General features: G+C 38.5%; 1 protein-coding gene and 2 long non-coding RNA genes across 9 annotated transcripts in view; 2 read left to right on the top strand and 1 right to left on the bottom strand.

Annotated features, from left to right (window-relative positions):
* Positions 1–25,921, bottom strand: LOC101799908 (growth hormone-releasing hormone receptor). 5 transcript variants are annotated; one of them, XM_038175642.2, is made up of 13 exons: positions 25,751–25,918; positions 18,877–18,979; positions 17,116–17,223; positions 15,834–15,934; positions 12,522–12,619; positions 10,701–10,833; positions 9,666–9,819; positions 8,688–8,748; positions 7,875–7,944; positions 6,159–6,250; positions 5,433–5,562; positions 4,545–4,586; positions 1–870 (listed from the first exon to the last, which is right to left on the bottom strand). In XM_038175642.2, exons 1-13 carry the CDS (start codon positions 25,805–25,807, stop codon positions 748–750), a joined length of 1,272 nt encoding a protein of 423 aa, XP_038031570.1. In that variant the 5' UTR covers positions 25,808–25,918; the 3' UTR covers positions 1–747. The 5 variants fall into 5 exon arrangements, with proteins under 5 accessions (XP_038031570.1, XP_071889978.1, XP_038031571.1 ...); XM_072033877.1 differs by lacking the exon at positions 17,116–17,223 and having other exon boundaries at positions 25,751–25,921; XM_038175643.2 differs by lacking the exon at positions 6,159–6,250.
* The window catches only part of LOC110351486 (uncharacterized), a 41,363-nt gene continuing 14,431 nt past the window's right edge, over positions 878–27,809 (top strand). Inside the window, exons 1-3 of one of the 3 annotated variants that reach the window (XR_011807129.1) lie at positions 878–2,756; positions 5,373–5,589; positions 6,681–6,764. This is a non-coding gene — a long non-coding RNA (uncharacterized lncRNA). Of the gene's footprint in view, positions 3,274–5,372; positions 5,590–6,680; positions 6,765–27,809 lie in introns of all 3 variants that reach the window. The other 2 variants (XR_011807128.1, XR_011807127.1) reach the window with 2 other exon arrangements.
* LOC140001642 (uncharacterized) lies at positions 10,725–12,408 on the top strand. Its single transcript, XR_011807130.1, has 2 exons — positions 10,725–10,863; positions 11,001–12,408. It is a non-coding gene; the product is annotated as an uncharacterized lncRNA (long non-coding RNA).

The following is a 27,809-nucleotide window of genomic DNA, read 5'->3' as shown; positions in this document are numbered from 1 at the left end:
CACTGGAAATGCAAGTTTATTCCCAAGCTTCTGAATATTTTACAATGCTGGAGAGCAAAAACAGTCAGACATGAGAAAATACTTTGCAGTGTTCCTAAAGCTCCCTTAGCCCTTCTCCTGTAGGTCTCATTCTTTTTCTGTGCAAAACTAATTTACTGCTTTTCTTTTTAATTTGCTTGCAACTTTGAGTCTTTTTGCTTTTAAAGAGAGAATATAAGAAGACAATATAAGAAGACTTTTTAGGCATGTGTTATAGTTTGACAATGCATTTGTTTTCCTATTTGCATCTCTACTGAATCAAAACAAGGAACAAAGCTTGAACGGAGCTGGATAGATTCCAGTTCCCATTGTGTAGAGATTGAATAACAGTTTCCAGAGGTCATCTATAGTGTCACTGAAGGGTACTACTGGTGTCCACTCCCCAGACATATTATGCTCGTATGTTCTTTAGTAAAAAGAGTGTAGATAGGGAACCTAAAAGAGGTGATATTTGTGTTTGCTGTTTATCCATGAGTGGGCTATTTTGATCAGCCAGTCTGTCTTTAATACATCACTGTAATGCTTGTTCTGCAAGAGATAGCAGGTAGGCAAAATTTCTTTAGAAGTGGATTCTCCTCCGGTTTGCCTAGAGTAAGCTGTAATCCTCTTTTTTATTATTTTTATTTTTATTTTATTTTATTTATTGTTGTTGGTTTCTTTTTCCTAATCAGGCTTCTATACATGATTACTCCAGCTTCTGAGGCTGCCTTAGCACACAGATGTAGTCATTTTTACTCCAGAACTGGTTGGCACAGTCCATCTTGTCCTTCTCCAAACTGGCATAAGTCCGTATCTCTTACCATGCCACCTCCGACCGATTTCCGTTTGCACCTCCAAAGAAAAAGAGAATGTTATTAACAAACACTGTTCAAGGAGGACATTGGTGGGAAACAGGAAAGACACAACTGGCGGTTAGAGAAGCATAAAATATTACCCTTTCCATTTCAGAACAAGCTAGCTCCTCTGGGCTCCCTTTCTATCTGATACAGAAAATTAGGATACTACAAAGAGTGGTTCAGCTGGCCTGCCCCAGACTGCTCATCCCTCTGTGTTGACAAAAAGCCTAACGTGGCTAGCTCAGAGTTGGTCTCCTAGGTTGAAAACAGTAAATAATTCCAACTCTAGCATTCAAGAATTAAGGACACATTCTCTCCTGTGTTTCTCCATAACAATTATGGGCCCAAAAATCAAAGGCATCAAATTAGAGGTGTCACACAGAAAGAAGGTAGGTAGAAAGGAAGGAAAGAATGAACAAACGAACTTCTTTCTCCCATCAAAATAATTATACTTTGGTCTACTCTCAAGCACTGAAAAATATTTTTTCCACCAATAGAATGTTTTCTCAGCTTTTTTCAGTATCTCCTTTCTGATTGCCTTTTTTTTTTTTTTTTTTTAATATCCCTTTGGAAATTTATTCTAGTGTTACCAACACTTCCTACACAATTAAGCATATTGTCTCCACATTGCTTGCTCTTCCCAATTGCTAAGAGATGTTTTCTTGTTCCCATCTGTTTCTAGAACAGTAAAATTTCCAGCAAGTTCCTTAATCTACACTTACCAATTTGTGGCTAAGAAATAATACAACTTTGATATTTAAGATGGCAAGAGGAAGAAGACACCAGCGATCATTTTCTTTCTGTTGTTGACAAGCATACATGCCATGCCTTGTCATGCTCACAGAAACACACACTGGGTCCAGACCAGCAACTAAGGCCTGCTTTAGAATCTGATTCTTATTAGAAATGTGCCTTCCCAGATGCTTAATAGGAAGGAAATACCTACATTGGAGTGCTGTATGTCTGGGACGGCAATCTGTATGTAAAACAACTGAGACTATCATCAGAAGAGACTAGAGATTATTAACAGACTGGTGAGGAGGAGTAAACTTTAAATTGGAAAATGGAGATCTAGTCAATACAACCAATGGGATCTAAAAGCTGATCAGATCTAACACAGATGATTGCAGTTTGTAATTTGAATCTTTCTCTAAATTGCACTGACTGTGATTATTAGGAATAGGATTCACCTCCTAAACACACTTTTGACATCCTAGGCGGAATGTGTGTGGGAGCAAAAACAGTCTCACCCCTGTGGGGTGGCATACATGAATCAAACTCTCCTTTCCTAGGAGCAACAGGTAGAAAGTGTATGTAGAAGAGTGCTCCTGTAAGGGTAAATCATCAAGGCCCTTTTCCAAGGCAAGAATGGATAACGGGAAAGGGAGGAAGTAATGGGAAGTGATGGCCAGTCACACTAATTTATGAGAGCATGTGAGAATGTAGGAAAGTTTACTCCAGCAGAGTTATCTGATTGAAGACTTCTAAGCTGGGGAACAAACACAAAAAATAAGCCTCCCTGTCATGGTAGTTGGTGGGCTAACAAGCTACAAGTGCCACTTCTGGGAAGGATGAACCTTGCCCTGATAAGATGTGCACCAAGAGTGCCCAGACTGGAAGGGTGCAGAAAGTGCATAGTACTGCAAATCCATGATGGTTGTGTATGGGAAAAGGGGAGCAGGAGGGGTGAAGAATGGGGATAGGTAGAAAAGGGTAGGATAAGCGCTGGTTGCTTGTAGAACAGGGACAGCCAGTGTACGTGTCAGGACGAGCCCAGTGCTTCTTAAATTTCCTTATTAAATGTTTTCTTAACTTTCACTTTGTTCATTTGTGCTCTCTCCTGAGTGTATGTGTACTGCAAGTACTCTATGCCAGCTACAGGTAAGAACTGTGTGTGTGTCAGTGAAAGTTTGTGCCAACTACTGGAGTCAGGCCAGGGGTGTAGGCCCTGCAGACTGTGGTGCCAGCTACTGGAGCAAATGGGAACCCAGCATCATGTACTGGAGTGACTGGGGGTCTTCTCCCTGCCAGTTGGGCAGTGTGTGTTCCCAAACCAACTACTGGGGGGGACGGCGACTGCAGAGTCATTCACCAAAGCACTGAGGTGCACGTGGAGCTCTGCACCGGTGGCTGGGGTGGAGCTGCGGGTCACAGTGCTGGCTGCTGGGCAGCAGGGTATGGCTGGCTGAGTGTCTGCATCTTTCACAAATTTGGACTAGCCTGTGAGTAGCTGAGGCCTCAGGTCTCTCCTAGAGTATCAGGCATGTGTGGGGTCAGTGCTGTTAAGAGGAAGGGAACTTACTAGCATGGGGTATGTGAGGGGCAAGTGTGTGAGTACTGCATGTTTGCAGTGAACTTCAAGCTGAACTAGCCAGTGAGCAGGCAGCCTGTGAAGCAGGTAAGGGGCCTGGGATCCATGTAGGGGTGCTGTGTGGACAGAGGGGCCGCAATGGTACTTGAGGAACCCATGAACTTCAAGCTGGACTATCTGGGAATAGGTGATCTGTATAGTGGGAAAGGAGGCTTGCGTTCAGTGCAGGGGTACTGGACAGACAGAAGTGCAGTATCTGCAAATAGTTGAGAGTGCTGAGTGTGTGCCTCAACTGGTGAAGTTCTGTCTCTACCAGCCCAAGAGGAGGAGGGGGACTCATCTGTCTGTGTCTATGGTTTGTGAGAGTGCTGTGCGTCACTGCTACTGGAGGCAGCCCTTGGCTGGGGCAGCCTGTGGGACCGGTTGTGTCAGTGTCTGGTGTCTGTGTGTATCCGTGTGTCTCCAGGATATGTGCTCAGCTTTGCTCCGTGTTGGGCCTGCAAAGGGGAAAGCAGCAGCCGTGTCCTCCAGCCTGAGCAAAGATCCCAGGTCCCCAGGCACCAGGCTGGGCCCATCAGCCATGCAGGAGCAGTGCTGGGCCGGAGCAGCTGGAGGAGACGGCCTTACTCTTTACCTCACTTAACAGAAACCAGCAGACTTTTAGTGTAGTCTGAAACTGAATCTCATTCACAGTCTAAAATAGCCATCTCATCTGCCCTGTATTATGAAAAGAGGGGAAAATTCCAGGTTTTCAATTTCTTCTAAAATATGGAAGATAAATGAATTATGTAGGCAACAGAAGAGTTCAAAATGCATCCTTATTACAATGTCTAGACTATGTGAATGGAACTGGATACTAAACTAAGTGGGACAATATTTGTCCCATCAACAATAAAGTTCTGACTTAAATATTCTACATGGAAAAAAACATACTTATCAATGCAAGAAAATACTAGGGAGTTTCATGAGCATAATAAAACACTACAAAATAATATTTTGGTATGGGGCAATCTGTATAAATTTAACGTTATTTACAATTTAGTCATTTAGAAACACATTGCTTCACTTCAGAAGCTTGTACTGTCAGGTCTGGACCTAGAATGGGTTTCCCAAGCCCCACTATAGTACAAAAGCATGCAGAAATGATAAAAAAAAGGCTTGATGGAATAGCTCGTTTCTCCACTAGATGGCTTCATTCACATGAAGATAATTTAAATGAAATTCATCTTCACTGATTCCCATGTTAACAGACAATCCTGCAAAACTGAAAGATTGGATTATCTACTTGCATGATACTAATTATTAACTCCATAAACCTGTCAGTGAAATCAATATTGTAAAGAATATAGTTCCCTTACCTCTTGGTTCAGGAAACAGTAAAGAACTGCTACAATAAACCCCTGAGGAAACACACAAACAAACAAAAAACAACATTTAAGTGTTAGCACAGCTTGAAAAAGCCACTTACACTACCTGAATGATAGTACTGTGCTTGTGAATCAATTTAATCAGAGTATTTTTACAAATTTCTTATGTATCAGCAATAAAGCTAGTCAGATAATCAGCTAGCTAATGGCATTTCACCTGTCAGAAAGGCCACAGAAATTCACAAGAACAGGGGATAGGACAAACTCCAAGGTTATGTTTACAAAAGCATGTCCATTCCACAGCTATGAAGCTCATGCAGCTTTTAAGTCAAGTTTTATGCCATTATATCAGGTGAGATAAAATTCTGGCCTACTGAATACATTTTTTAAGTTTCTGAACTGAGACAAAGCCAAGAAAATCCTAGGAGGTCAATGGATCAATGTGGTCAGATACACGCTAAACACCCCATTTTTTTATTCTGTTTACCTTCTTCTTACGTTATTGGTTAACAATGAAGAACAGATCCAAGTATGGAGGCTCAAGAGTAAGTTGTATAGGGTGGATTGTATGGAACTGACACAGTGAGTTAACTGAAGTTAAAAACTGAACTGAAATGTCTGAAGTTAACCCAAGGTCAAGTGTACACATGAATATGAAAGACTTGGCATTGTATTGACAAAACCTGCAAACATATCGGCTAACCTACAGCCAGGTAGGATGTGGGTCACATCTTCAAATTTGTAACACAGCAAAGAACCATGAGGAGACATTATCTTCAGTACATAATTATTTTTTGTTTGCTGCTATTTCTCATATAGAAACTAGATTAAATGAGAAAATCTGCTATGAAGAAACTGAAGATTCCTCAGTGATTTTACCTGAAAAGATCCAATGCAGAGCTCTAAATAAAGCCGAACCTCCGGGCTGGTATATTCCGGAAGAAAATTGAAGACAATATAATGGGTTCCAAATAAAGGAATTAGAAGCAGAGTTGACCTTGAGAGACGTCTAGCACAAGGCATGAGAAGAAATAAGGTAATATTATTTTTCCAGAGCAAAGACCAATGCATGCAATACATAATAGAGATGAACAGAAGTTAATAATGGGATCTAAATGTCTAGGTGTGAAGTTCTTATCTCTTGGGATGACAGTGCTGGAAAGCATAATGAGAAAAATATCTGGAGAGAGTTTTCTCATGCTTATTACCTTATTAGCAATACTATGTTCATGACTTTTCTTATTGTATTTTGTAATCCATTTTTTCTGAATGTGATTGTAGTTCAGAAAGACAAGCAGTAGAATATATTTTAACCTATCTGAGCCACTGAAAATTTGACATTTATTTGTAGACAGATACAGAGGAATTAATATGCAGGCTCCTTGTATAGTCCACATCCAGAGAAAGACACCTCTAGAAAACAGTTTACTCCTTTGACTAGTTTCCTTAGGAATGGGGTAACATTGGGAATTTCTAAAATGAAATGCCAATCAAACTGAGTCTGGTTTTGGCACTGGATCTCTGCTTCTGTTTAGAAAAGGTGATATGAACTTTTGTGACTTAAATCATTGATAAATTATTTTTTGTTTTTGTTCCATACACTACCTGTACTGAGATGAGTTATTGAAGTTGATTTGTCTAGGGTCTAGTTTTTTCAGCAAAATTCTGATGATGTTGATAAATAGGACAAAATTGACCTGTTTAAAATATTTTTGGGGAAAAAAAAGGTTACTTTCTCATATGAAACTTTTCAATGACAATCATTATTTGACTTCTATTATGTAATTTGTACCATTTCAATGAGACCTGTGTGTAAGATAATTAATATAATCCCTGTTGGCAGCATTCAAGTCTCTCAATAGGTTGCATTCCTTCTTAAAGAAATAGATCAGGCTGAGATCTTGAGAATTTAACTCCGTTAAGCAACCTATTTTTGTCAATATCGTGTGATTTTTTTTATTTTTGTTTGTAGCTCATATAATTTTAATTCTTCTCATTTGAGATTCCTATTGTATTTAATTTTGGCTAATATCTTTAGACACTTTTAGTAGAATTCACCTGGTTAAATATAGTTATCTACAGTGACCTGGCTGTATCGGAGCTTATCACCCTGTTCTCCCTTTGTAGTCCACTGAGAGTGAGCCAACCAATAGAGCCTCAGGTGGATTTGAGGATGAGTCATCTCCTCTGAACATCGACATCTATTGTCAGGTGAGTCAAAAGTGCCTATTTCTCTTTGTTAACTCTGAAAAAAGCTGAGGAGCATAAGCTCAGCTCCAAAGCTAGCTAGGGTCAATCCTAACCGGCAAAGACAATTTTCTCTAGTTGCATTTTGACACAGTTGTACTAAAGTCTATGGAGCTGCTTAGTGCTTCACAATCAAAGAGTTTCTCCACGTGTGTTTTGTGTCCATACACACCAGATTTTGTTTAGGTGAGGCTAAATGCTTAATTTTGCCTAAGAATGTACATATTTCACCAGAATGTCTCATTCTATCCATCAGTGATACATTAAGTACATTGCAGCATATCATCAGTATGATCCCCTGAATCCTTTTAACTCCAAAAGTGAATGTCAGGTGGGCACTAATAAGCAGAAAACTAATAGTGGCGGAAGGAAATGCAATATTTTATTGAAACACAGTAAATTATGAACAGAATTCACCTTGAGATTCTCCATGCTTCTTGTTTACTTATATATGTCTTATTTGTATGCATCTGTCCTCCAATTAAATTAATCTTGTGATAGATGGTCTTAAGGCCATCCACTAGCTGCTGTCTCACACATTCCTTTGGCTTAATAACATGTGGGAGTAATCATATGCCATAATCATTTAAGGCCTATCAGTTTATTCAATATACATCAAGCTCAACAACTATTATTATCACCTGTGAAAAGAACTTGTTGCTTTTGAAATCTTGTATTGAAATCTATGCCTGATTCTAGACTTTTAGGTAAAAATTCTGTTATCCTATTTGATAAGAATGGTTTAAGCCCTCATCTGCCATTAATTTCAATCAGACTGAAAATTTTATGAAAACTTCAATTTCTTTGAACAGTGTTTGCTATGGGTGATAGGGAGAGGACAGTTCTCTGCCTCCTTTTGGCCTAAATTTTTTGTAGGTAAGTGATAAAAGCGATAAAATATTTTTACAGAACAAATTCTACCATTCCTCTTCCTTATTAAAAAAAAAAAAAAAAAAAAAAAAAAAAAGTGTAGCAAACAGTATTTTTTTTTTTTTTAATTTGAAAGTCATTTTTTCTTATAACTATTGTTGGCAGAGTTAGAAGTACCTACCCCAACAGAACAGAAGTACTTACCCCAACAGAAATTATAATAGGTCCTTTGATTAGCCACCAGTAAGGAGAGCCCTGATTAATATCCCAGCATCTGAGAAAATAACAGAAAATTTAGAAGAGAGGTGTATGTAGTCACTACAATCAAGACACCACACAGCAGTGCCAGTAAAATTCTTAAGAGATATATTTTTGTGGAAGTATCAGTATAGTGCAAGTGTATAGATATTTAAGTTCTGCTTTGTACAGGACATGCTTTTTGTAGATTATTCTGCCTTTTCAAAAGGATATAGAGCTTTCTCAAAGTGTTAAGTGAGACATGGATGCAACAATTCCAACAAAAGATTTGAAAAGATGATGCCACGACTGATAGAAAGGTACTGTTTTAAAAGACAATTATTTAAGACATGAAAAACATTTTGTCTGTGTAAAGTAATGAGCACTCCAGCCCTCAAAAATATCAAAAGGTATTTTGTATCACAAGCTCCCAAAGTTTTGCTTTCTCACTCTGTTTATCTGATTGGAGTCCTTTTTTCTTTTGCAGCTGAAATAAATATTTCAGCTTCCTGAGAAGCATGCCATGCACAATTACAATAGTACTGCCATATTATGCTCTAGTGGACACTGTAAATCCCTATTCACTGTGTCTATACTGTAATGGAAATTCAGAACTCCACCTCAGGCACTTATCTAAATGGTAATGTAGGAAAAGGAAAGGTGTGTAATATACTGATATTATTTTCCCAATGTCATTGAAATGACATGAGCCTTCATCACTATCATTATTTCAAATATATAATTTATGTATGTAGAATAATGTAAGAAGTAGTGACTTACTCTGTGTCTTCAAAGTAGAATTTTGCTAATATCCATATAAGGGTGAAAAGTGTTGGAAAACCTGTCAGACAATTAAAAAAAAAGTTTTCATTGTCTAATTTCATCAGTTAATCCAAATCTTGTCCACTTAAATTCTACCGTGATGATGAAGGTCACCTGTTTTCAGAACAGGGATTACCCTTTGTGGTCTACCGATACCCATGATGAAATGAAACAAGCTGTGGCATTGACTATTTATTTGGTGATCATGCATTACTGTGGAGATATAAAGGGATACAGAAGCTACTTGAAGCTTCGTACCTACATGAGTGCAGTCCACATGTGATATTACCTGAAGTTAGCACTTGAATGCAGATAGCACATTAAAACACATTTTTTTTTATTGTGTGCTTTTTACATAACAGCATATTAGTGAGTATTTTTTATCAAATCCTCAAATAATAGCAATATGAGCAGTTTATGAATACAGACTGCGATTGTAATCCTAAACATTCCTAAAATGGTGCCCGAAATCTCCCTAAAACACAAAGAGCAATTCAGTCTTCTTAGTTGTAATGCTTACCTTAGCTGTAGTGTCAATATGCATGGATTGCCTTCCCGAACTGAACAAAAATTCCCCCTGGGCAAGTACGTCACCTGCCATATATCCTCAGGGAGGAGTACTCTGATTTTTCCTTTACACAGCACATTTATATTGGCAGTCACTTGGTTTGGATCATCAAATGTACTTAGTTTTCTACATATTTCACAGGGACTTTAATGCTATGCTTTTAAACTCTTGATTGCTCTTCACTACTCCATGTGTAAAAATAAAAGCAAAATCAATGCTTATTTATTTATTTATTTATTTATTTATTTATTTATTGCTAGCTACTTCAGTTAGGCAAACTCAGTTCCATCCACACCTAGGATATTTTACTGGATAAAGCCTTTTGTAACATCTTGCCTTTATTCATTTCATGTAAAATCCTTACTTACCCCAGCCAAAGAGAACCAGCCACCAAAAATATCTTTTTCCATGAGAAAGGGATGAGAGTAGTAGACAGTTTAGGTAGAGAGCCTCTACCAGCAGCCACATGAAATTCGTCATCACGAAGTAGTGACAGAAAACAACTGAGATCTTGCATTCAGTCTATAGATCAAGAAAGTCATAGTTTTGGCATTACATGTGCATACATATTTTTGATTTGCAGATGTAGTAAGCATCTGTAATTCTGGCTGAGATCTAAAAAGAATAAGATCTCACAATTACAGGCATGTTTAAAGGGAGATCATAAAATGTAACGTTGCTTTCTGAATAATAAGACTTTAACCATCATAGTAGCTTGGAATCTCTGTATTTTGATTTGTATCTCTTCTAGGAATACAGCCTGGTCTCCCAAGTGTGCAATTTCTCCCATAAATGCACCACTTTCAGTGTAGTATACACAAGTATATATAGTGTGTTCTAGGACCCATCATATTTCACTTTCCCTCCTTATGCTCAGTTTTAAATTTTTGTGTGGCCATGAGCAATGCAGAAGAATCAGCTGATAAACTTCTGTCTGAAAACCTCTTTAATGCCAATATTTGTGGCTGAACCACAGCTAAGTTGATTGCCTAGTATCTTCTATATCCTGTGGTCTACAATTACATAGCTTCTGGTCAGAACATGAAATCCAGAATTTCTAGAATTTATAGAATCCAGAATCTAGAATTTATAAAGATGTAACATCTTTATAAAAAAGATGTTACTTTATAAAAAGATGTTACAGGATATTCAGAGATCTTTGGTTTTAGGCTTTAGATCATAGAAGGGTAACGATATAATGATACTACTTTTTTTTTTTTTCACTTATATATAGTCATGGTCTAAATAAGATTCAGACTACTGCATTAATTACTGTTCATTACCACATCAGGAAAAAAAAAAAAAGTGGTAAAAAATAAAAGGAATGATGAAAAGCAAATCCATATATAGATGGCATGTAAAAACATCCAGTACCAGAGTATCATGCCTTTTCATGTGCTTACAGTAGAGAAGCTGCAATGGTCAATGTCTTCTTCTTGGAAAAGGACAGAATCCTTAATGAAAATGGCAATAGCTTTTAAGATAAAAGTGAAAAAGAGCTGTATGTGGATATAATTCCTGGGACAGCGAAGCCTCCTGGAAGAAAAGAAGAAAGGTTCTTCTGAGGTAATTTGCTGACTTGTGTTGTGTAGAAAGTAACTTTTAATTGACTGAGCTCTTTCTGCTAAACAGGCAGAGACAGAAACCTTCCTCATGTAAAGCAATTCACCCACAGTCTACATTTTAATCTCTTCTCTTGTTAGGTGGTGTTTCCTTGTTGGCCTGATGTCGCTTCTGGTCTACCAGATTCCAAGAATCTCAGCTTTGTTATGTGTTCAGTGTGCCTGAGCTGAGATGTCTTTTGGTTGGCATTATTTTGGGGCAAAAAGAAACTTCCATATGAAGAATTATTTCCATCGATATAATTTTGACTGTAGCTAAAACACTCCCAAGGAAAGAATGCAGAGATATTCTGGACTAACTAGAAAGTTTTCTCAATGCACAGGGTAATGATTAGCAAGATTTTTACACATCAAAATACTATGTTTGAGTTAAATTGCATTAAATGTCTGTGTAGGCTGCCTTATCCAGAATTAAGGAATACTTCCCTAGGTTACCAAAGTTCTTCTTACGAATTACATGAATAATTGCTTTAAAACAGTTTGGCACATTTTTAAATTTTTAGATTGAGATTTATTTTTTTCTTATTGTTATTATATACAGACTTTTGGAGGGAGTTATGCAACTTAAATTTTCATTTGGAGCTGAAGACTTTAGATAATTAGCAAAGAGCCCCATTAAAAGCTGAATTCCCTCCAGATCCAGTAATCTCAGGGTCACCTAATCTGAAAGCTCAGTTAGAGTGTGCAGAGTTTTACTACTGAACTGAAATGCCAACCCCATTGTTGAACTGTAACTCTTTCCTCCATATTGCTAAGTTGTTTTCTGTCAATTGTTTCTTTCTTTCCCCTTATTTGAGTTGGTTTGTTTTCTCAAGGTCATAGTAGATGTCAATACACATAATCTGTTGACTTCCAGACATGAGTTAGGAAGCTGCAGAGGTCAAGAAACTTTCCCCAGAGAAAGCTAATTCTTACAGCATAATAATAATAATAATATGTATATATTATTACTACTTTTCCATTTTGCACAAATGCAAGAAATATAGATTAATAAAATAAATCTTACGTCAGCAAACATCAAATTACATTAAATAAGAAAACAATAATTTTTACTCAAAATTTTGTACATTATACATGAGAGTGTCTAATAGATGGGCAATTCAAAGGGAAAGAGATGTTACCAAACTTGCCAAATTCAGCCCCTAACTTTCAAAGTATGTTTTTTGTTGTAAAGGTTTCAGGAGTCATATATATACAGTGCCATAGGAGCGCTGACTCAGAACTGAGGTCTCATATTCTTCTTATTAATACAAGATTTACTGAGTCCGCATAAGGCAAGAATATATGGTTTTATAAAAAATTCTCTTGATTCCAGCTAAAGCAAGCAAATATATGTAGTGGTTATTAGGATCTGAGTTGCTGACTTCTGCCAGCAAACAGCCAAGGTTTATTTCACAGTTCTGATTCTTCTTATTTCTGTGTTTCTCTGATAACCTTTCATTTGTAGCCCTCAATTTAATATGATTAAACCAATACTGCCTGAAAGTTTTATTTTTATTCTTCTGAATTTCTGTCTCATTACTTTGTTATGTCTAATGTTTCATACAAACTAAGATATAAAGAACTTTTAAATGAATCAAGTTAGAAGATAACTTCACATACCTGAATGCAATAAGAACCACCACAGCAATAATAAGTGAGGTGATAGATACACTGTATCCTACAGTATAGATGATCTTTATGGTAGAAAAGTAGGATTGCTATAAAAGAAGAGAATGATCCATCATAAATTGCAGCTAAATGGCACCTATTTAAATGATTTTGGCAGTTTTGCTTTATTTGATGCTTCCAATCTGTTCACACCCCTGAGTGCCTCTTTTGTTCCTTTTAATTCTGCAGCAAATTTCAACTGAAATTAATCATTAATGCTTCTTTTATGAAGACCCATTCTATGGGTACATGGATATTGCCCAGTTTGATAAAGAATCATTTATTTTTTAAGATGGTTTCAAGCTCATTCATAAAACCCTGAAAGACTAAGTGAGTCTTCCAAGAAAACATTGTAAAAACTCAAGCATTTTTTTAAGCATTTTATTTCATAGTGTGTTTCTGCACAACAGTAGTGGAAGGATAATCCTTCTGGCAGCTGGCTACATGATGAATACAGAGTGCTGTAAGCCTTTTCTTATGCCTCTCCACTTTCTTTTTCTCTGTTTCCTTACTTAGAATTTTGCCATCTATAGTCTTTTCCATTTTTAAAAATTGTTGTAGTTATTTTTTTTTTCCTGGGGTTGTATTATTTCCTATTTCTGCTTTCTTCCATATTCAACTTTAACTTAAGAGTGTCAATCATAATCCATTTCTGTTTAAATGGAACCTCTATCAGACGTGATCTCTGAGTAGGGGTTATCTGAATTCAACTATCATGCATGGAAGCAGAAAACAAAATGAATAAGCTCTAGGCTGCAGATCTTTCCCTTTGAACTCATGTGGTGTTTCTCTTGATCCCCAGCTCAATATTTGGATGTCGTACATAAGATCATTATAAGGCTGAAACTGGGTAGGATTTACTTCATTTATTTTAGGTACTTAAAAGTTCGCTTTCTAAGTATAAGCAGCTGAGTCTATAGTAAAATGAGTAGTGTGAGACCATGGTCTCAGGACTGTGCTGCTCAGTTGTTAACACAGTTCCATTTCTTGAAAGCTCCATTTCTGTTTAGGGAAACACATCCAGAAGGCAATTCATCTCATAAAATGAGGCCTGATCACTTTCCATCAGCAAGAAAAATAATCTGTCACTATGTCTACCTTAGTAAGTGGTGCAAGGCAATAGCTTTGGTTTAGTAGGATGAAATCTTTGGTGCTAAGGACCCAACATGCACAGTGTGTGCATTTCTGACTAGCCACGGTAGTCAGCTAAGTCCTCTAGGCTGGACTTTTACTATTGCTATGTGCAACATGCATCTGTCTTCCAGTTTAGTGTCATTCATACAAAACCAGACCAGCCTTTCTGAAAACATGCCTCAGTATAAGTGAAAGTGCAAAAAGTGCCAGAGATTTCCTTGAAAAGCTCACACCTGATCATGACCAAAGCATTAATGTAGATCCACCGTGTAGTCATTAGGTTAGACTTGCACAGATTTATTTTATTTTATTTTATTTTATTTTATTTTATTTTATTTTATTTTATTTTATTTTATTTTATTTTATTTTATTTTATTTTATTTTATTTTATTTTATTTTATTTTATTTTATTTTATTTTATTTCATTTCATTTCATATCATTTCATTTCATATCATTTCATTTCATTTATATTGGTAAAGTTAAATGATGTGGAAAGTGCACAGTGGCCTTTTCTGTCTGGTGGATGAACTGTGAATTGTATTTGATTAGCCATGTATCTGACTGCACACAATTAAAACCAGAGCTCTGAGAAGGCCCTGAGAGCTACAAAGCTATCCAGTAAGTCTGGAAGGCACTGCTCCATAAGAAGTGTATCAAAGCTGTGCTGGGCCTGTCTTAGCTGGCAACTTCCACTTAAAAATAAAAGATGAAAAACATAGCAAGCAATAATCAAACCCTTAAGTAGATTTACTGAAAGGTAAAATGTGAGTTACTGCTTTAAAAAAAAAAAAAAAAAAAAAGTTTTAGATTCATTTAGGATTGCTTTTACACCAGAAATGCAGGGAAGCCCTAAAAGAAAGAAAGAGAAGAATTGCGTTTCAGTGGAATTGTTATTCATGCAAAGCAGCAGGTACTGTCCCTCAGAGGCTGGAAAGGAAGTTTGAGTTAAACAGCAGGACAGCAATCAGTACAGAAAGTAATGGGAAGACAAGAGAAATCTCTCTGTAAGCACATAAAGTAAGCTTCCTCCCACAAGTTGAATGGATTTCGACAACTACATGTTACATACATGTTAGTGGACTAAATAAATAAATAAATAGTATTCATATTACTTGTGAAGCTGAAGGCAAAAGTGCAGTTTAGCTGGTTCAAAGAGTGGGCAGAGGTCAAGAATTAGACAAGACAACTGGTTTTTAAGCATGTAATGTGATTCCTACCTCCTCCTATCAGTTTTAACCTGGTGGAGATTTAATCTGATTCTTTCCACTTATTCTTCATTTTCTCCACTGCAGCTAAAGCCTGGTCACAACAGAGGCTTTATATAATTCTAATATTTTTTAGGAATGTGTTATTTTTCACTAAGTGATGTATCTTGCAGTATTTTAGCTGGCTTCTTTCCTCTGAAGAAATATATTCAATATTTTTGCATCTTTATTAGATCAAGAATGGTTTTGTTTGTTTGTTTGTTTTGTTTGTTTGTTTTGTTTGTTTGTTTGTTTTTGTTTTGTTTTATTTTTCCTATACAGATAAATTCTAAATATCACTGAATGTGCAAATCTAGCAAATATAGCTGAAGCAATATATATAAATATGAAGCAAAAATACAGATACAGATTTTAAAATATTCTTTGTTTTTATGTCCTTGTTTTTATTTCCTTGTTGAATTAGATACTTCGTGTTAGTCAGGATGAGAACTCATACAGCCCTCTTGTCCTCACATATTGCTGAATTTGGAATAGTGATGTTATAACAGCACATTTGCTGTACAGGTGCTGTGATACCACAGAATCGTCTTGCTGATTGGTCTTATTGAAATGTCTTAATCTGTATTTTATGAATATTTTGGGAGATAGCCTTAACTGTTATATCTGTAAGCAAGTGCAACAGAGCTGCATGATTTCATGGAATTTGAAAACAACTTTATTTTCATTGCAATCTTATACCTGAAAAATAAAATGTCATCAGTAGTTCTGCAAAATATTTGATCAGAGTAAAATTTGAATCACATTCCATACTTGGTAAGAAATTTTAGCTTCAGCTGAGTTTTCTTCCCAAGTGGTCTTCAGGAATAGAAAGGAATCCTGTAACGTCAGCACATCACTCACATATGTTTATTTAGTTAAACTTACTTCTTCAGGGGGAATCTCATCTTCAACAGGACAAGCAATATGATAGGAAGGGAATGGGTCTGACCAGCCTTTCTTTGTGCAGTTTCTTCTTACTATCCCAGCTGAAACAGAAACACTTTTTACCAATGAAAAGCTGCATAATGAAGGAAAAAAAAAAAAAGCCTAGTATGGAGGTTATACTAGGAGAAGAGGACCGCCATCCTCAGAGCTGACAGGAAACTTTGAGTGTGTACGTCCAGTTAGTCAGGTACAAAACTTCTAACTTGTTTCTGACAATAAAGAGCAGGAAGAAGTGAGAGAACCAAGGACACAGAGGTAGAGGTGAAGGAGCAAGGATGAAATCATATTAGGGGCAAGGAACCCTATTTAAGAGTGGGAAGCACTGCCCCATAAGACTCATTCAGAGCTAACCCCTCTAATGTACCACTTCTCACTTCTCACTGTCATTTTTCTTGGGGCTTACTCTGATCTCCAAAGAAAGACACTGGAATAAGTAGTTTGTTCTCTAAGGACAGTAGATTTCCACAGAAAGATTTATGAGTCAGATGAAGGATAAGTAAGAGAATCCCAGAACAGGAAATGAAGGTACACAGATGAAAGGGATTTTCCTTATCCTTCATTTATAGCTAGCATGTGCTGGGTGAGGCAGAGGTTGGGATTTGCAGTTTCTTTTCCTTGTGAAACTGCCAAATGTAGATCTCTCTTGGAAGATAATTTCCTCCTTATGGGCTTGCAGTTTGTTCCTGGCCACATTTACCCAGAGAGTAAACAGTCACAAAGGCATTACTTTGCACAGTCTTGCATTTGACCAAACACATATGCTACTTTAATGACAAGATTCTGCTTTGTATTTCCAACCTTGGTCTTAAAGAACAATCACGTTATTCATTCCTCCGTCTTTGATTTCATCCCACACTAATCAAAGCATAAACCTCATATAGACCCATGCTTAAGTTCTGACCTAAATGACCCCTCTGCAAGCTCTGTAGAAAACTTACCAAGCAAGCTGATATTGAAGCTCATGGAAACCAGTGGAAATCACGCCATTGATTTCAGTGTTCTTTGGCTTGGGTTCTCATCACAGTCTATGGGATTATGTTCAGTTATACATAGTGCATGAGATGTGAGATGGACTGCAAAGTATCCTCAGATCTTACTGCATGCTGTGCAGTAAGGCTTTGAGCAGGAACTTGGAGTAGTCTGTCTTTACTATTCGTTATTAGAAAACCTTGTGCCAGGTATGCAGCATAATAATAGGAGTACAATCAAAAGAGTACATCACCTGTCTCCTTCATGAAGTGAAAGAGAATATTTGGGCACGGTAAGGCAAGAGTCTCTCCAGCATCTGCCTCTGGCCAGCACAATAATTTGTCCCAGGTTCTCTTGCAACCTCAGATAAAAAGTGAAATATATTTTTGAACTTAATTATATCTGAGCAAAATCAAAGATATTTTTTTCTGACTTTGATCCTCTGCCCCTTACATTTCTTATAAAAATACATGTAGTTAATCCTCAGATTTTATTTTATAGTGAAAGATAAACACCTCCAGATGACTACTTACTCTACTTTAGTTAGATACTTTTTTCAGACGCAATGCAACAAATGATAGTGTGCTGTGGAAATGGGAGGAAGCATGCTGCTGGAACACAGACCAGGTTATGGTTCATGTTAAGTGGCTACCATGTTGTTAAAGGTTAACACATCTCCACTAAAAAGTATGATGTCATGATAGCACCCAGTCAGAATCACAGAATGGTTTGGGTTGGAAGGGACCTCAAAGCCCATCTAATTCAACCCGCCTGCCATGGGTAGGGACCCCTCCCACCAGCCCAGGCTGCCCCCAGCCCCATCCAGCCTGGCCTTGGGCACTGCCAGGGATGGGGCAGCCACAGCTCCTCTGGGCAGCCTGGGACAGGGCCTCACCATCCTCTGAGTGAAGTATTTCCTCCTAGCATCTAATCTAAATCTACGCTATTATAATTTAAAGACATTACCCTTGTCCTATCCCCACACCCCCTGACCAAGAGTCCCTCCCCAGCTCTCCTTCAGCCCCCTTCAGGCCCTGGCAGGCCGCTGTGAGGTCTCCCTGGAGCCTTCTCTTCTCCAGGCTGAACAACCCCAACTCCCTCAGCCTGGCTCCACAGCAGAGGTGCTCCAGCCTCTGAGTGTCTCATGGCCTCCTCTGGACTCACTCCAACTCTTTCTTGTACTGGGGCCCAGAGCTGAGCACAGGGCTCCAGGTGGGGTCTCACAAGAGCAGAGCAGAGGGGGACAATCCCCTCCCTCGCCCTGCCGCCCATGCTGCTGTTGGTGCAGCTCAGGACACAGTTGGCTTTCCAGGCTGCCGGCACATGTTGCTAGCTCATGTCAAGCTTCTCATCCACCAGCACCCCCAGGGCCTTCTCCTCAGACCTACTCCCCGCCCAGCCTGTGTTTATGCTTGGGATTGACCTGGCCCTGATGTAGGACACACAGAATCACAGAATCACAGAATTTCTAGGTTGGAAGAGACCTCAAGATCATCGAGTCCAACCTCTGACCTAACGCTAACAGTCCCCACTAAACCATATCCCTAAGCTCTACATCTAAACGTCTTTTAAAGACTTCCAGGGATGGTGACTCCACCACCTTGCACTTGGCCTTGCTGAACCTCATGAGGTTCACACAAGCCCACCTCTCAGGCCTGCCCAGGTCCCTCTAGGGACATTTCTTCCTTTCCACACCACATAGCTTGGTGTTGTCAGCAAACATGCTAAAGGTGCACATGGTCCCACTGCCCATGTCACTGACAAAGGTGTTCAGCAGGGGAGGAAATAGGACAAAGACATAAGTTATATAGACTGTCCACATTTGAACGTGAAAAAAAAATGTTGAAAAAAAGAGAATTGAAGGTATGAGAGTAGGTGGAAAAGAGCTGAGCAGAGCCCAGGAATGTTGAACAATGAGTAAAACATTAAAACATGCGTTGGCAGCATGGATGTATCCTGATTTTGGCAGGGTGTTGCTTCTCTGTCACTCATTTCATCTACCACTCATGGATACCTGTTGTTGCATTCCCATGCTTTTCTGACTCCTCCAGACATTCAGCCTCCTTTTTCTTCAGCTCTGTTATAAAATCACATTCTGGATGGACATTCCCAGCAACCTACAGGGAGAGGAGTTTCAGCTAATTAGGAAGAAGGTTTGGGGAAGGATCTCACAAGCATCCATGAAATCCAGCAGCTATGTTAAGCTGTATTAAGGACACAGAGCATTGTCTCAGTGCTTAGCATCCAAAGAGATAAAGCTCTGCCTGCTGGCAGACAATGTCTCTGTACAAACCATGATGCTCACAGCAGGTGAACCCGGCAGAGCCCTGTCAAAGGCAGCTGAGCTGTGCTACAGTCCATCAGAGGAAATACTTAGGCAGCATAGCTGTCACAGGATGATAGCTACAGCCCAGCTCTGCCCTGGGAAGTTTATAAGATTTCACTGGTTATATTCATACTGAAGGAAATCCTTGCTAAGGCCCAGGTATGAGTGCAGGACTTAACTTGCACCCTGACTTCAGACCCTGCCAAATCTGGATCCAAGAAACTAGAGTTTGAACAGATTCCTTTTCTTGATAGTGAAGGGCATACTGCAGAGCCCACCTGCTTCTGGGCATAGACATGTCCCTGCCAGCCTCCAAAGAAACATTTTGAAACTACATATGATTTTTGTAAAATTGTCTTCTGAATGAGCTCTTGTTCTAAAAGGAGAGAATCTGATCTCTCCTTTCTGCCATCTGCCTTTCTTTACACTGGGTGGGAGACAAAATCTTCTTTGAAATAAAATTCTGCACCAAAGCATTGGTATGATGGTGTAGATGAAAAAAATGACATCTAGAGTTTTAACATCAGGGAATGCTGCATCCCTTTGATTGTTTTAGTCTTTATTAGACGTGTGCCTACATGGACACCATAAGAGAATTTGAAGGGATCCAGAGTAACCTTGGCCACCAAAAGATACTGTTTGCAGCAGGTTGTTACAAAACACAGTCACTGTGGGTGTCCTGACCGTAGGTGCCAGTGTGCTCTGTAGGTGTGGATATAGATATAAACACACAGATACACACAACAAAAAATAAACTCAGGATGAGAGTTGCATGGTGAACAGGTGGCTGGCATATGGCTCAGCTTTGTTTTATCCAGGGAAGATTAATATTCAGGGAATTTGGGAAATAAATAGCTCACTTTCAGGTCATTCAGAGGGCAGGTCCTATCAGTTCCAATAAGCATTGCTTCCCCTCCATGCTAATATCCTTATCGCAAGTCGATCTGCAGAGCATTTGAACTGCGTATTGGCTGAAAACTCAAGGCTCTCAGCCTGCTTCTGTGGACAATATTGGATTCATTGCAGAGCCTTTGGTCTCCTGGGTTTTGGACCCAGGCGGTTGGAAATGGCATGTATCCACATCTGTGCACTTCAAGAAGCTGTTTTCCTTCCCATTTATTGCACTTTTAGGAGGTCGTTGTTTTCCTGCCAAACTAGCAGACAGCAGTGCCATGGATCAATTTGAGGCAGCAGTGAAAACGCAGGCTCGATACTCAAGCTTGGTGTATGAGAGAAGGGTAACTATGAGTGAACAGGACAGAGGCCAGCTCTTAGCTTAGCGCTGGCGGGTGGACATCTGATGTGTGGGTTGTTCACTGATACCAGCCATCATCAGTAAAAACAGATACTCCAGGGAACCCCTCCTCTCCACACTATTAAGAAATGCAACAGTGGGCAGCATGACAGAAAACTGTGATCTGTCTTGAACACCTCTGCTCATCTGATAGCTCTTCTCATGCTAACATGTATTTTATTCTTCCTTATATTCACCCTGGACAGTGAAAGTCATCTATGCTGAAAAGCTCACTACATGTCACGTACAGCAGCTATTACAGAAGTAGCTTTATTAGTCGTTAGTAAAAACAGTCATCCCATTTTACTGAAAAAAACGTTTCGCAGCATTCTCTTGGACTGGTGAACTGCCCAGAAAAATCTCAGCACACAATAAATGTACTCGTTTGTACAGTCCTAAATTATTTCTCCTGGCAAATAAAATGACTAGATCTTGCCCGTGAAAACTGTCTTTGCTCACTGAAATGTTCATGGTGAGAACAACGAAAGTTTGGCTTATTCACCAGTCCTGAAAATCTGTTTTTTCTTTCTGTCTCCAGACTCGTGAGAACACATTACCGCATGCTTCTGAAATAAAAAGGTGAGGTTGATCAAGTGCCAGCTATTTAAATTATTACCTCTTCATCCAAGAAGTCTTGATCTTAAGTGATGCTTTCACAGTTTATACTCAAGTCAAAGGTAACTACTGCTTAAACAAACACTGAGTACAAGATCTATGACAGAAATAAAATAAACTGAAAATATTTATCCCACTCCTGGACTCTGTTCTAGGTATATTCGTACCCTTAGAACATTGGACTACCACTAAAGTTTTAAACAGCTCTGAATACTAATCTGAAACAAGGTATAGAATTAGTTTCCAAACCAAAACATCTATAGACTTACTTGTTTAATCCCATTTTATACCTTTTACCCTTCTTACCATCTCTGGAAGCATTAAATTATGGGGTAGAGGTGTGAGCCATTCTTTCAGACAAGAATAAATGTGCATATATGTGATTCATCTCCCTTTGGTTTCTATACCTACAGAGACATCATTATCTCATCCAGCCATTTTTGGTTCCTTTCATGAAAATATACAAGAGATGACAGCATTTTTGTGCATAGATAACTGAATTACCTTATACATTTACTTTTGGATGAAATGAGCTATGGTTTAGTCTCAGATCAATAGGATTCCCCTGACTATTAAATTCACTGTTACTTACTAACTTTCGGCTTCAGCACTGAGTCAGATGAACCCCAATTACCACAGCTACTGGCATTATGCAGACTCATGCATGGATCATCACTGCAGAGCTATTTTGCTTGGTAGCTCAGATGATAATAAGCCACGTTATTGGTTTCTAGGATCCCCAAAGAAATGAAACTCCCTAAAGTTATTTAGTTTGCCATTTTGCTGGTTCACTTGTTTTAGGATTGTTTCTACAGAAGCTCCCTCTGTAGATCGCAGATCACATAATCTAAGAATCACTGACTGCTTAAGTCTGGCAGGAACCTCTGGAGATCATCTAGTGCAACCCCCTGCACAACATACGGTCTACATAGAGAAGTTTTCTCAGGGTTGCATCGAGTTGAGTTTTAAGTATCCCCAAGGATGAGGACTCCACAGACTCTCTGGGTAGCTTTTTCCAGTGTTGTACACTGTCACAGTAAAAAGAGGCTGCTAGTATTTAAATTGAAGTTTTGGTACGTCAGTTTGTACTGACTGCTTTTTGCCCTTTAACTTTATAGCATTGCTAGAGGGCCATTCAGATTACCTAGGAGCTGAGTTGTCCTCAGGAGAGATGCCTCTCTCAATTGACTGGGCATAGCTCTGAATAACTGCAATCTTATTTTAGGCTCTTCAACAAAATGTTTACCATTACAGTATGTGAGTATGGATTCTCTCACCACAGGCAGCCTCTTGTTTAGGGTAGGTGAGACAACACAGGAATCCAAACTTGGCTTGTTTCTTTTTCTGAATTCTCTAAATTAGTAGAGGAAACATGAAATAGAGGTTCTAGAAAATTTAATGGTTATTTACATGTGTCAATAATGATCACTTGACAGATGTCAAGTGATACTTCTCTGATAGACTTAAATAGGTATTTGCTTTAATAGAAGCATGCCAGTTTTGAAGACACTGCTGAATTAAGGAACATGCTCAGGAGATAATAATTTCTGATGTGGGAAGAGGAAGATGGAGATTTTAAATCAAATAATCCCTCATCATGTGATGTCTTTTCTGAGTCAGTGACCTCCAAACACCTCTTCTATCTATTTGCAATCTAGAATCTATAACCCAGATTCTTCTCTGTAAAGTGATTATCTGCAAGCATTTCACAAAGCTGAAATGCTTTTAAAACTGTGCTGCCACATGATGAATTGCTCACTTTTTAAAGATTCTAAGAGGTTAAAATGTTAATCTAGAAAGCATTTGCAAATCCCAATGAAACTTGAATAATTTTCATTTCCCATTTCTCAGGAGAATAAGTATCCCAGTAAGGCTTGGTTAGGGAGAAGATTCATAGTCATGCAGTGTGAAACCATACTGTATCTGCACATGCAACTTTCAAGTAAAAAATGGGATGTGCCTGATGAATTTTGGTAACTGTTAGCAGAACTTGGAAGAGAGGAAAACAGAAGGAGAACAGATGGATGGCAGTTTTGAGATGTATAACCCCAAGTTCATGACAGTCTAAAGACATCAACTTTGTAGCTAGTCTTTTAAAAGACTTTTTTTTTTTTTTTTTTTTTTTTTTTTTTTTTCCCCACAATAACTACTGTTTGGCATCAGTGATGGGCAATCTTAGGACCTCTTAGAGGGCCATGATTTTCCAACTGCTTTATATTCCCAGAATATCCATAACTGTCCTTCAAGACATAGTCTTTTGGATAGCAAACTAATTGGACGCAAGGCACCTCTTAAGGAGGTGTTGAAAAGTCAGCTGCATCTTCAAGTTTCCACTGGCCTGAGACAGAATAAAGGAATAATGACTTAATGCCAAAGCTAAGCTGATGTCAGTGCCTCTAGTCACCCTACCCAGCCTGCCGTGGGGAAGCCCACATAGGCCCAAAACCCCTTTTCAGCTAAGCCCCTGCCCCAGTGATGCTACAGGATGATGGTCACAACGTCCACCACAGGCCTGCTCTGCCAAGCTGTGGGCTGCACTGATGTCTCAGCCTGACCTTGCTCCAGTCCTGTTCCCATTGCCCAGTAAACCTGGGCCACGTTTGACCCTGATTCCCTCACTGATCCTCATCCTGACCACCCACAGACTGCCCTGCTTCCTTGCTGGAGGTGGTGGGTTGAGTTTTGTCTGGCAAGATCCACCTCTGTGTGTCAGCTTATAACTTACAGTATAAATAGAGCTCAGAAAAAATATAAGTGCTTTTCTTGTTCTTACGTGCATATGCTAATGAAAGGGGTATTTCCCCAAATCCTTTTTGAAGGGCAAAAATTAAAGGAATTGTGTAACAAGAGCCAAACTCTTTTTCTGATGGTATCATAGATAATATTTCAGGTTGCCCTCCTGAATAACTGTATCCAAAATTCTCCCTACCGATGGGGAAGACTGAAACTGCAAATGAAGTAAATGCTGATAGGTTCCAAACAGAAGATTATTTTGTAGTTGCTGCATCCCTTAGTTACAGTATTAATGAAGTTGTGGGTAAGCATAACCTCTGAAAATCAAGCAAATCTTTGCCCTTGTCATAAGGCCCCAGCTGAAAGTCCTATTAGTGCAATAAAAACAAAAACACAAATTGTACCAGATCATGCTCTAAAGAGGGGCATGAAATGCACAGATAGGAAAGAAAACTTTTTTTTTTTTCCTGTTATTCTAGTTGTTTGTTGTTTTTTTTTTTTCATGCAAAATTTACTGCTTTCATGTTACTTCTCTGTTTTCTGTCATATATATCAGAATGGCTCAATATTTGCATTCTTTTCACATTACAGTAAGCACCACACAAGTGATGACAGTAAAAAAAAACCTCAGTTTATAGAAGGTGAGAGTCAGCCTCTTAAACATTTAAAACCTCTCCAAAAGTTGATTTCATCTCTTCCAAGGAAAGTATGCCATTAAGTTATACTAACAATGAAAAGAGATGTCTGCTTTTCCACCATTTGCTAGGCACAATAACAATTGTTACTGTAAGATATGCAAATACACAATAGGAGATTTAGTTTATACATTTCTATGTAAACGTGTGGTTTTTGATCGGTGCATAATTCCATCATAATTCCATCATAACCAGCACAACTATGTAGAAGAAGATGCTATTTCTCTTGCATAAATGGTACAGGTCCTTACAGAGACCTTCAGTGATATTATTGCCTATTAGCACTGGATCCTGATATTCCTTTTATAAGCATTCGTACTCCTCACACCACAGGGAAGCAGAGTTTGTCACACAGGTGATGCAAAGGAAACCATACCCTTGCATGACCAAAAAGTATTTTCAGTCATTTCACAGTACTTTGTTTTTCTTGATCCATAAAAAACAGGCGGCTGTGCCATCCCTTGCAAAATGCTTAATCAGAGAACGGATGCTCTGGGTTATGATTCCCAGGAAAGAGGGAAGGATACAGCAGAAGTATAACAAAAGGAAAATGCTGAAAACATCATTAGTCTCAAAAGCAAAGCAAATATCCTTCCTCCACTTTTGACATACCTTTCCTGATATTTGTGTGATCCTGAATGCTGTTTTTCTAATCATTGCCAGAAGCTAAATATCAGCAAGACCTCTAAGCTATTTAATGGCACCAGACATTTCTAAATCTGCCATAAGTAACCATGCTGATTCAACTCATTTCTTACCTGTAGTATCTCAGCTGCTCACATTAGATAATGTTCCACCAAAAAGGCAGATGAAATGATAACCAATAAGACTGCATATTCTGAAATTTAAGAAAACTGTCAAGACTCAGCTGCTCTGCTGTAACAGCTCTACTCCAGTTTCTTCTGCTTAGTTGCTGTCTTTTATAGCCTACACACACACACACACACAAACAGGGCTTTTGCAGATTATGTTGTTTCTCCTTAGCCAGCATGTGGTAAGAAAGCAGTGAAGTGCACTGATACACAGATCCTACAAATTGTGTCCCTTCTGCCACCATTCACACTTTTCATAGCATCTTGCCTCATTTAATTGGAATCCAAAGCAAATAAAGACAAAAAGCACCCATTCAAAGAAATAAAGCTCTATCCAACCATCTGCTCCAAGTAGAAAACAAACAATTATTGAAAAACAATGATGTAAAAGCTAATTTCATGCAATTACTCACAAGCACTGCAAGAGTCAAGGTATACAGGACACAGTGGTATAACATGCCAGAGTCCATGTTCCAAAGAAAGAGTTAGAATTCACTTCTTTAGCTTTCCTTAGCATCTTTCACCTTCTTTTTCACTTCCCTTTCTCCCATCAGTTGCTGATCTGAAGCATTTATCTTTTTGCACAGAAGTGACGTAACAGTACAGTGAAGTGGGAAATAAATATTAACAACTCTCTATCTAAACTGTTTAACCCGCTTTCTACTTTTTTTTTTTTTTTTTTCTTTATGTTTCTGCATGTGCACAGGCTGTAATGGATTATTTGAGTGATTGTTTCCAAGATTAAGAGAATTCCTGTATGTCCTGGAGAGACATTTCTTTGTCTTCTCTGTAACACAAAAATATTTTAAAAGGGATGAACAGTTCCAAGTATTGCTAACACTGCATTATAAGAGCATGGTTCACATAATTGAAACCCTTTCCTAACAGCTATTGTTAATACCAATTTATTCTAAGAAAACATGCTTCTTTCTGTAGCTTCAGTGTATCTGAGTGTGGGCATGTTTATATGGCATATAATAATCATGGTCATACATTTTAAAATACAAGGTCAAAATCTACTCACAAGCATGTGAGCACAAGTTATGCTGGATACATTTTGTATGTTGATTTGAAGGTAAAAATCACAAGGACTTCATCTCACTTTGTTTCAGACTTTTGAAATTTCAGTGCCTAAATCTGAACTGATAGTCCTCTGTGTTCAGAACACATAAAGATATACACTCAGTTCATTCATCTCATCCAAACATGATCTTTAAGACGGATAAGATGAATGCGGTTCCAGAAACACCCATTTTGCTTTACTGCCAAAAAAAGGTAGTTTCACTTGGTGCTACATGTGTAACATCTAGATGCCATCAAGTCTGATGTATTCTAGCCATCTGGTGTATATATTAAATTTTGTCTATCAGTATGTACTGTCCTGAAGGACACCAAATTCCATATCAACATTAAGGAAATGTTAATATGGCAAAAGAAGAGGTACAAGATATGAAATACCTTTAGAATGTTGATCTCTGCTCTTCTCTCTCCATATCATCCCATTCCTCATAGTCCTTAACCCCAGCTCCATCTTCCCACAATGGTCTATACTACATGTCTGCTTTCACCTCTAACTCTGCTTTTTCTCCATCTTCTCTATCTTCTGCAGTTTGTCTGCACAGCTTGGGTAGGAGAATGGCAAGACCTAGGAAAGGAGCTGCCCAGCTCCTGGAGCCACCACAGTCATTAAGAATACCTAAAGTTGTGCTTATGTGCAGCTGAACTACACTTGGAAACATCTGTGGTGATGAAACAGTCAGGGTTTGGTTGCAAGTTGGAGCTTGCATGAGAGGTGAGCCTGTGCAGTGCAGAAAGTATCTTCGGAGAGATGAAGTTGGCAAGCTTTACTTTTAGTGTGTGCATAAGGATTTTTTCCCCAGAGACTTTTACACTGCCTAAATTGGGGAAGCTTTCACAGGGCTGTCTAAAACAAAATTAGAGCTGTGTTATTGCCAACTTTCTTCATCTTGTTCCAGAGGATGAAGCTCTAGACTTTGTAAATGAACACCCATAAGTGCTCTTTGTCATTGTCAAATTCCTATATTTTTCTTAATCTCATTTCAGAAGCTACAAAATCTGGAGAGCCGAAAGATTTCCCTGCAGAGGAATATCATGAAAAAATAAAAAATAAAAATAAAAAATCAACCCCTAGTGTTACATTTACTTTTTCATCCAGCAAGGCTATGAAAAAAGTTGGTAAGAGAACTTTAACCTACAGAATCTTAATTCACCATGGAACATGATTTCAAAATAATATCTGGCAACAATATTAAATTCCTACCAGTATTTTACTGATTACCTCAAATTACTATTTGAGGAGGTAGATGGCTGAATATTTGACCTACTCAAAGTGCTGTCAGCAGTAAGACTAGAACAGGGAGTTTTAGCAGTCTTACCAATATTTAATATTGTTGTATTACTTGAAAATCTTGTAAAACTGTAGCAATGGGTGCTGTCATCACAAGCTCATGC

This window comes from Anas platyrhynchos, chromosome 2 (assembly GCF_047663525.1).
Source record: "Anas platyrhynchos isolate ZD024472 breed Pekin duck chromosome 2, IASCAAS_PekinDuck_T2T, whole genome shotgun sequence".
Taxonomy (NCBI): Eukaryota; Metazoa; Chordata; class Aves; order Anseriformes; family Anatidae; genus Anas; species Anas platyrhynchos.
This window is presented reverse-complemented; position numbering and strand designations above follow the sequence as displayed.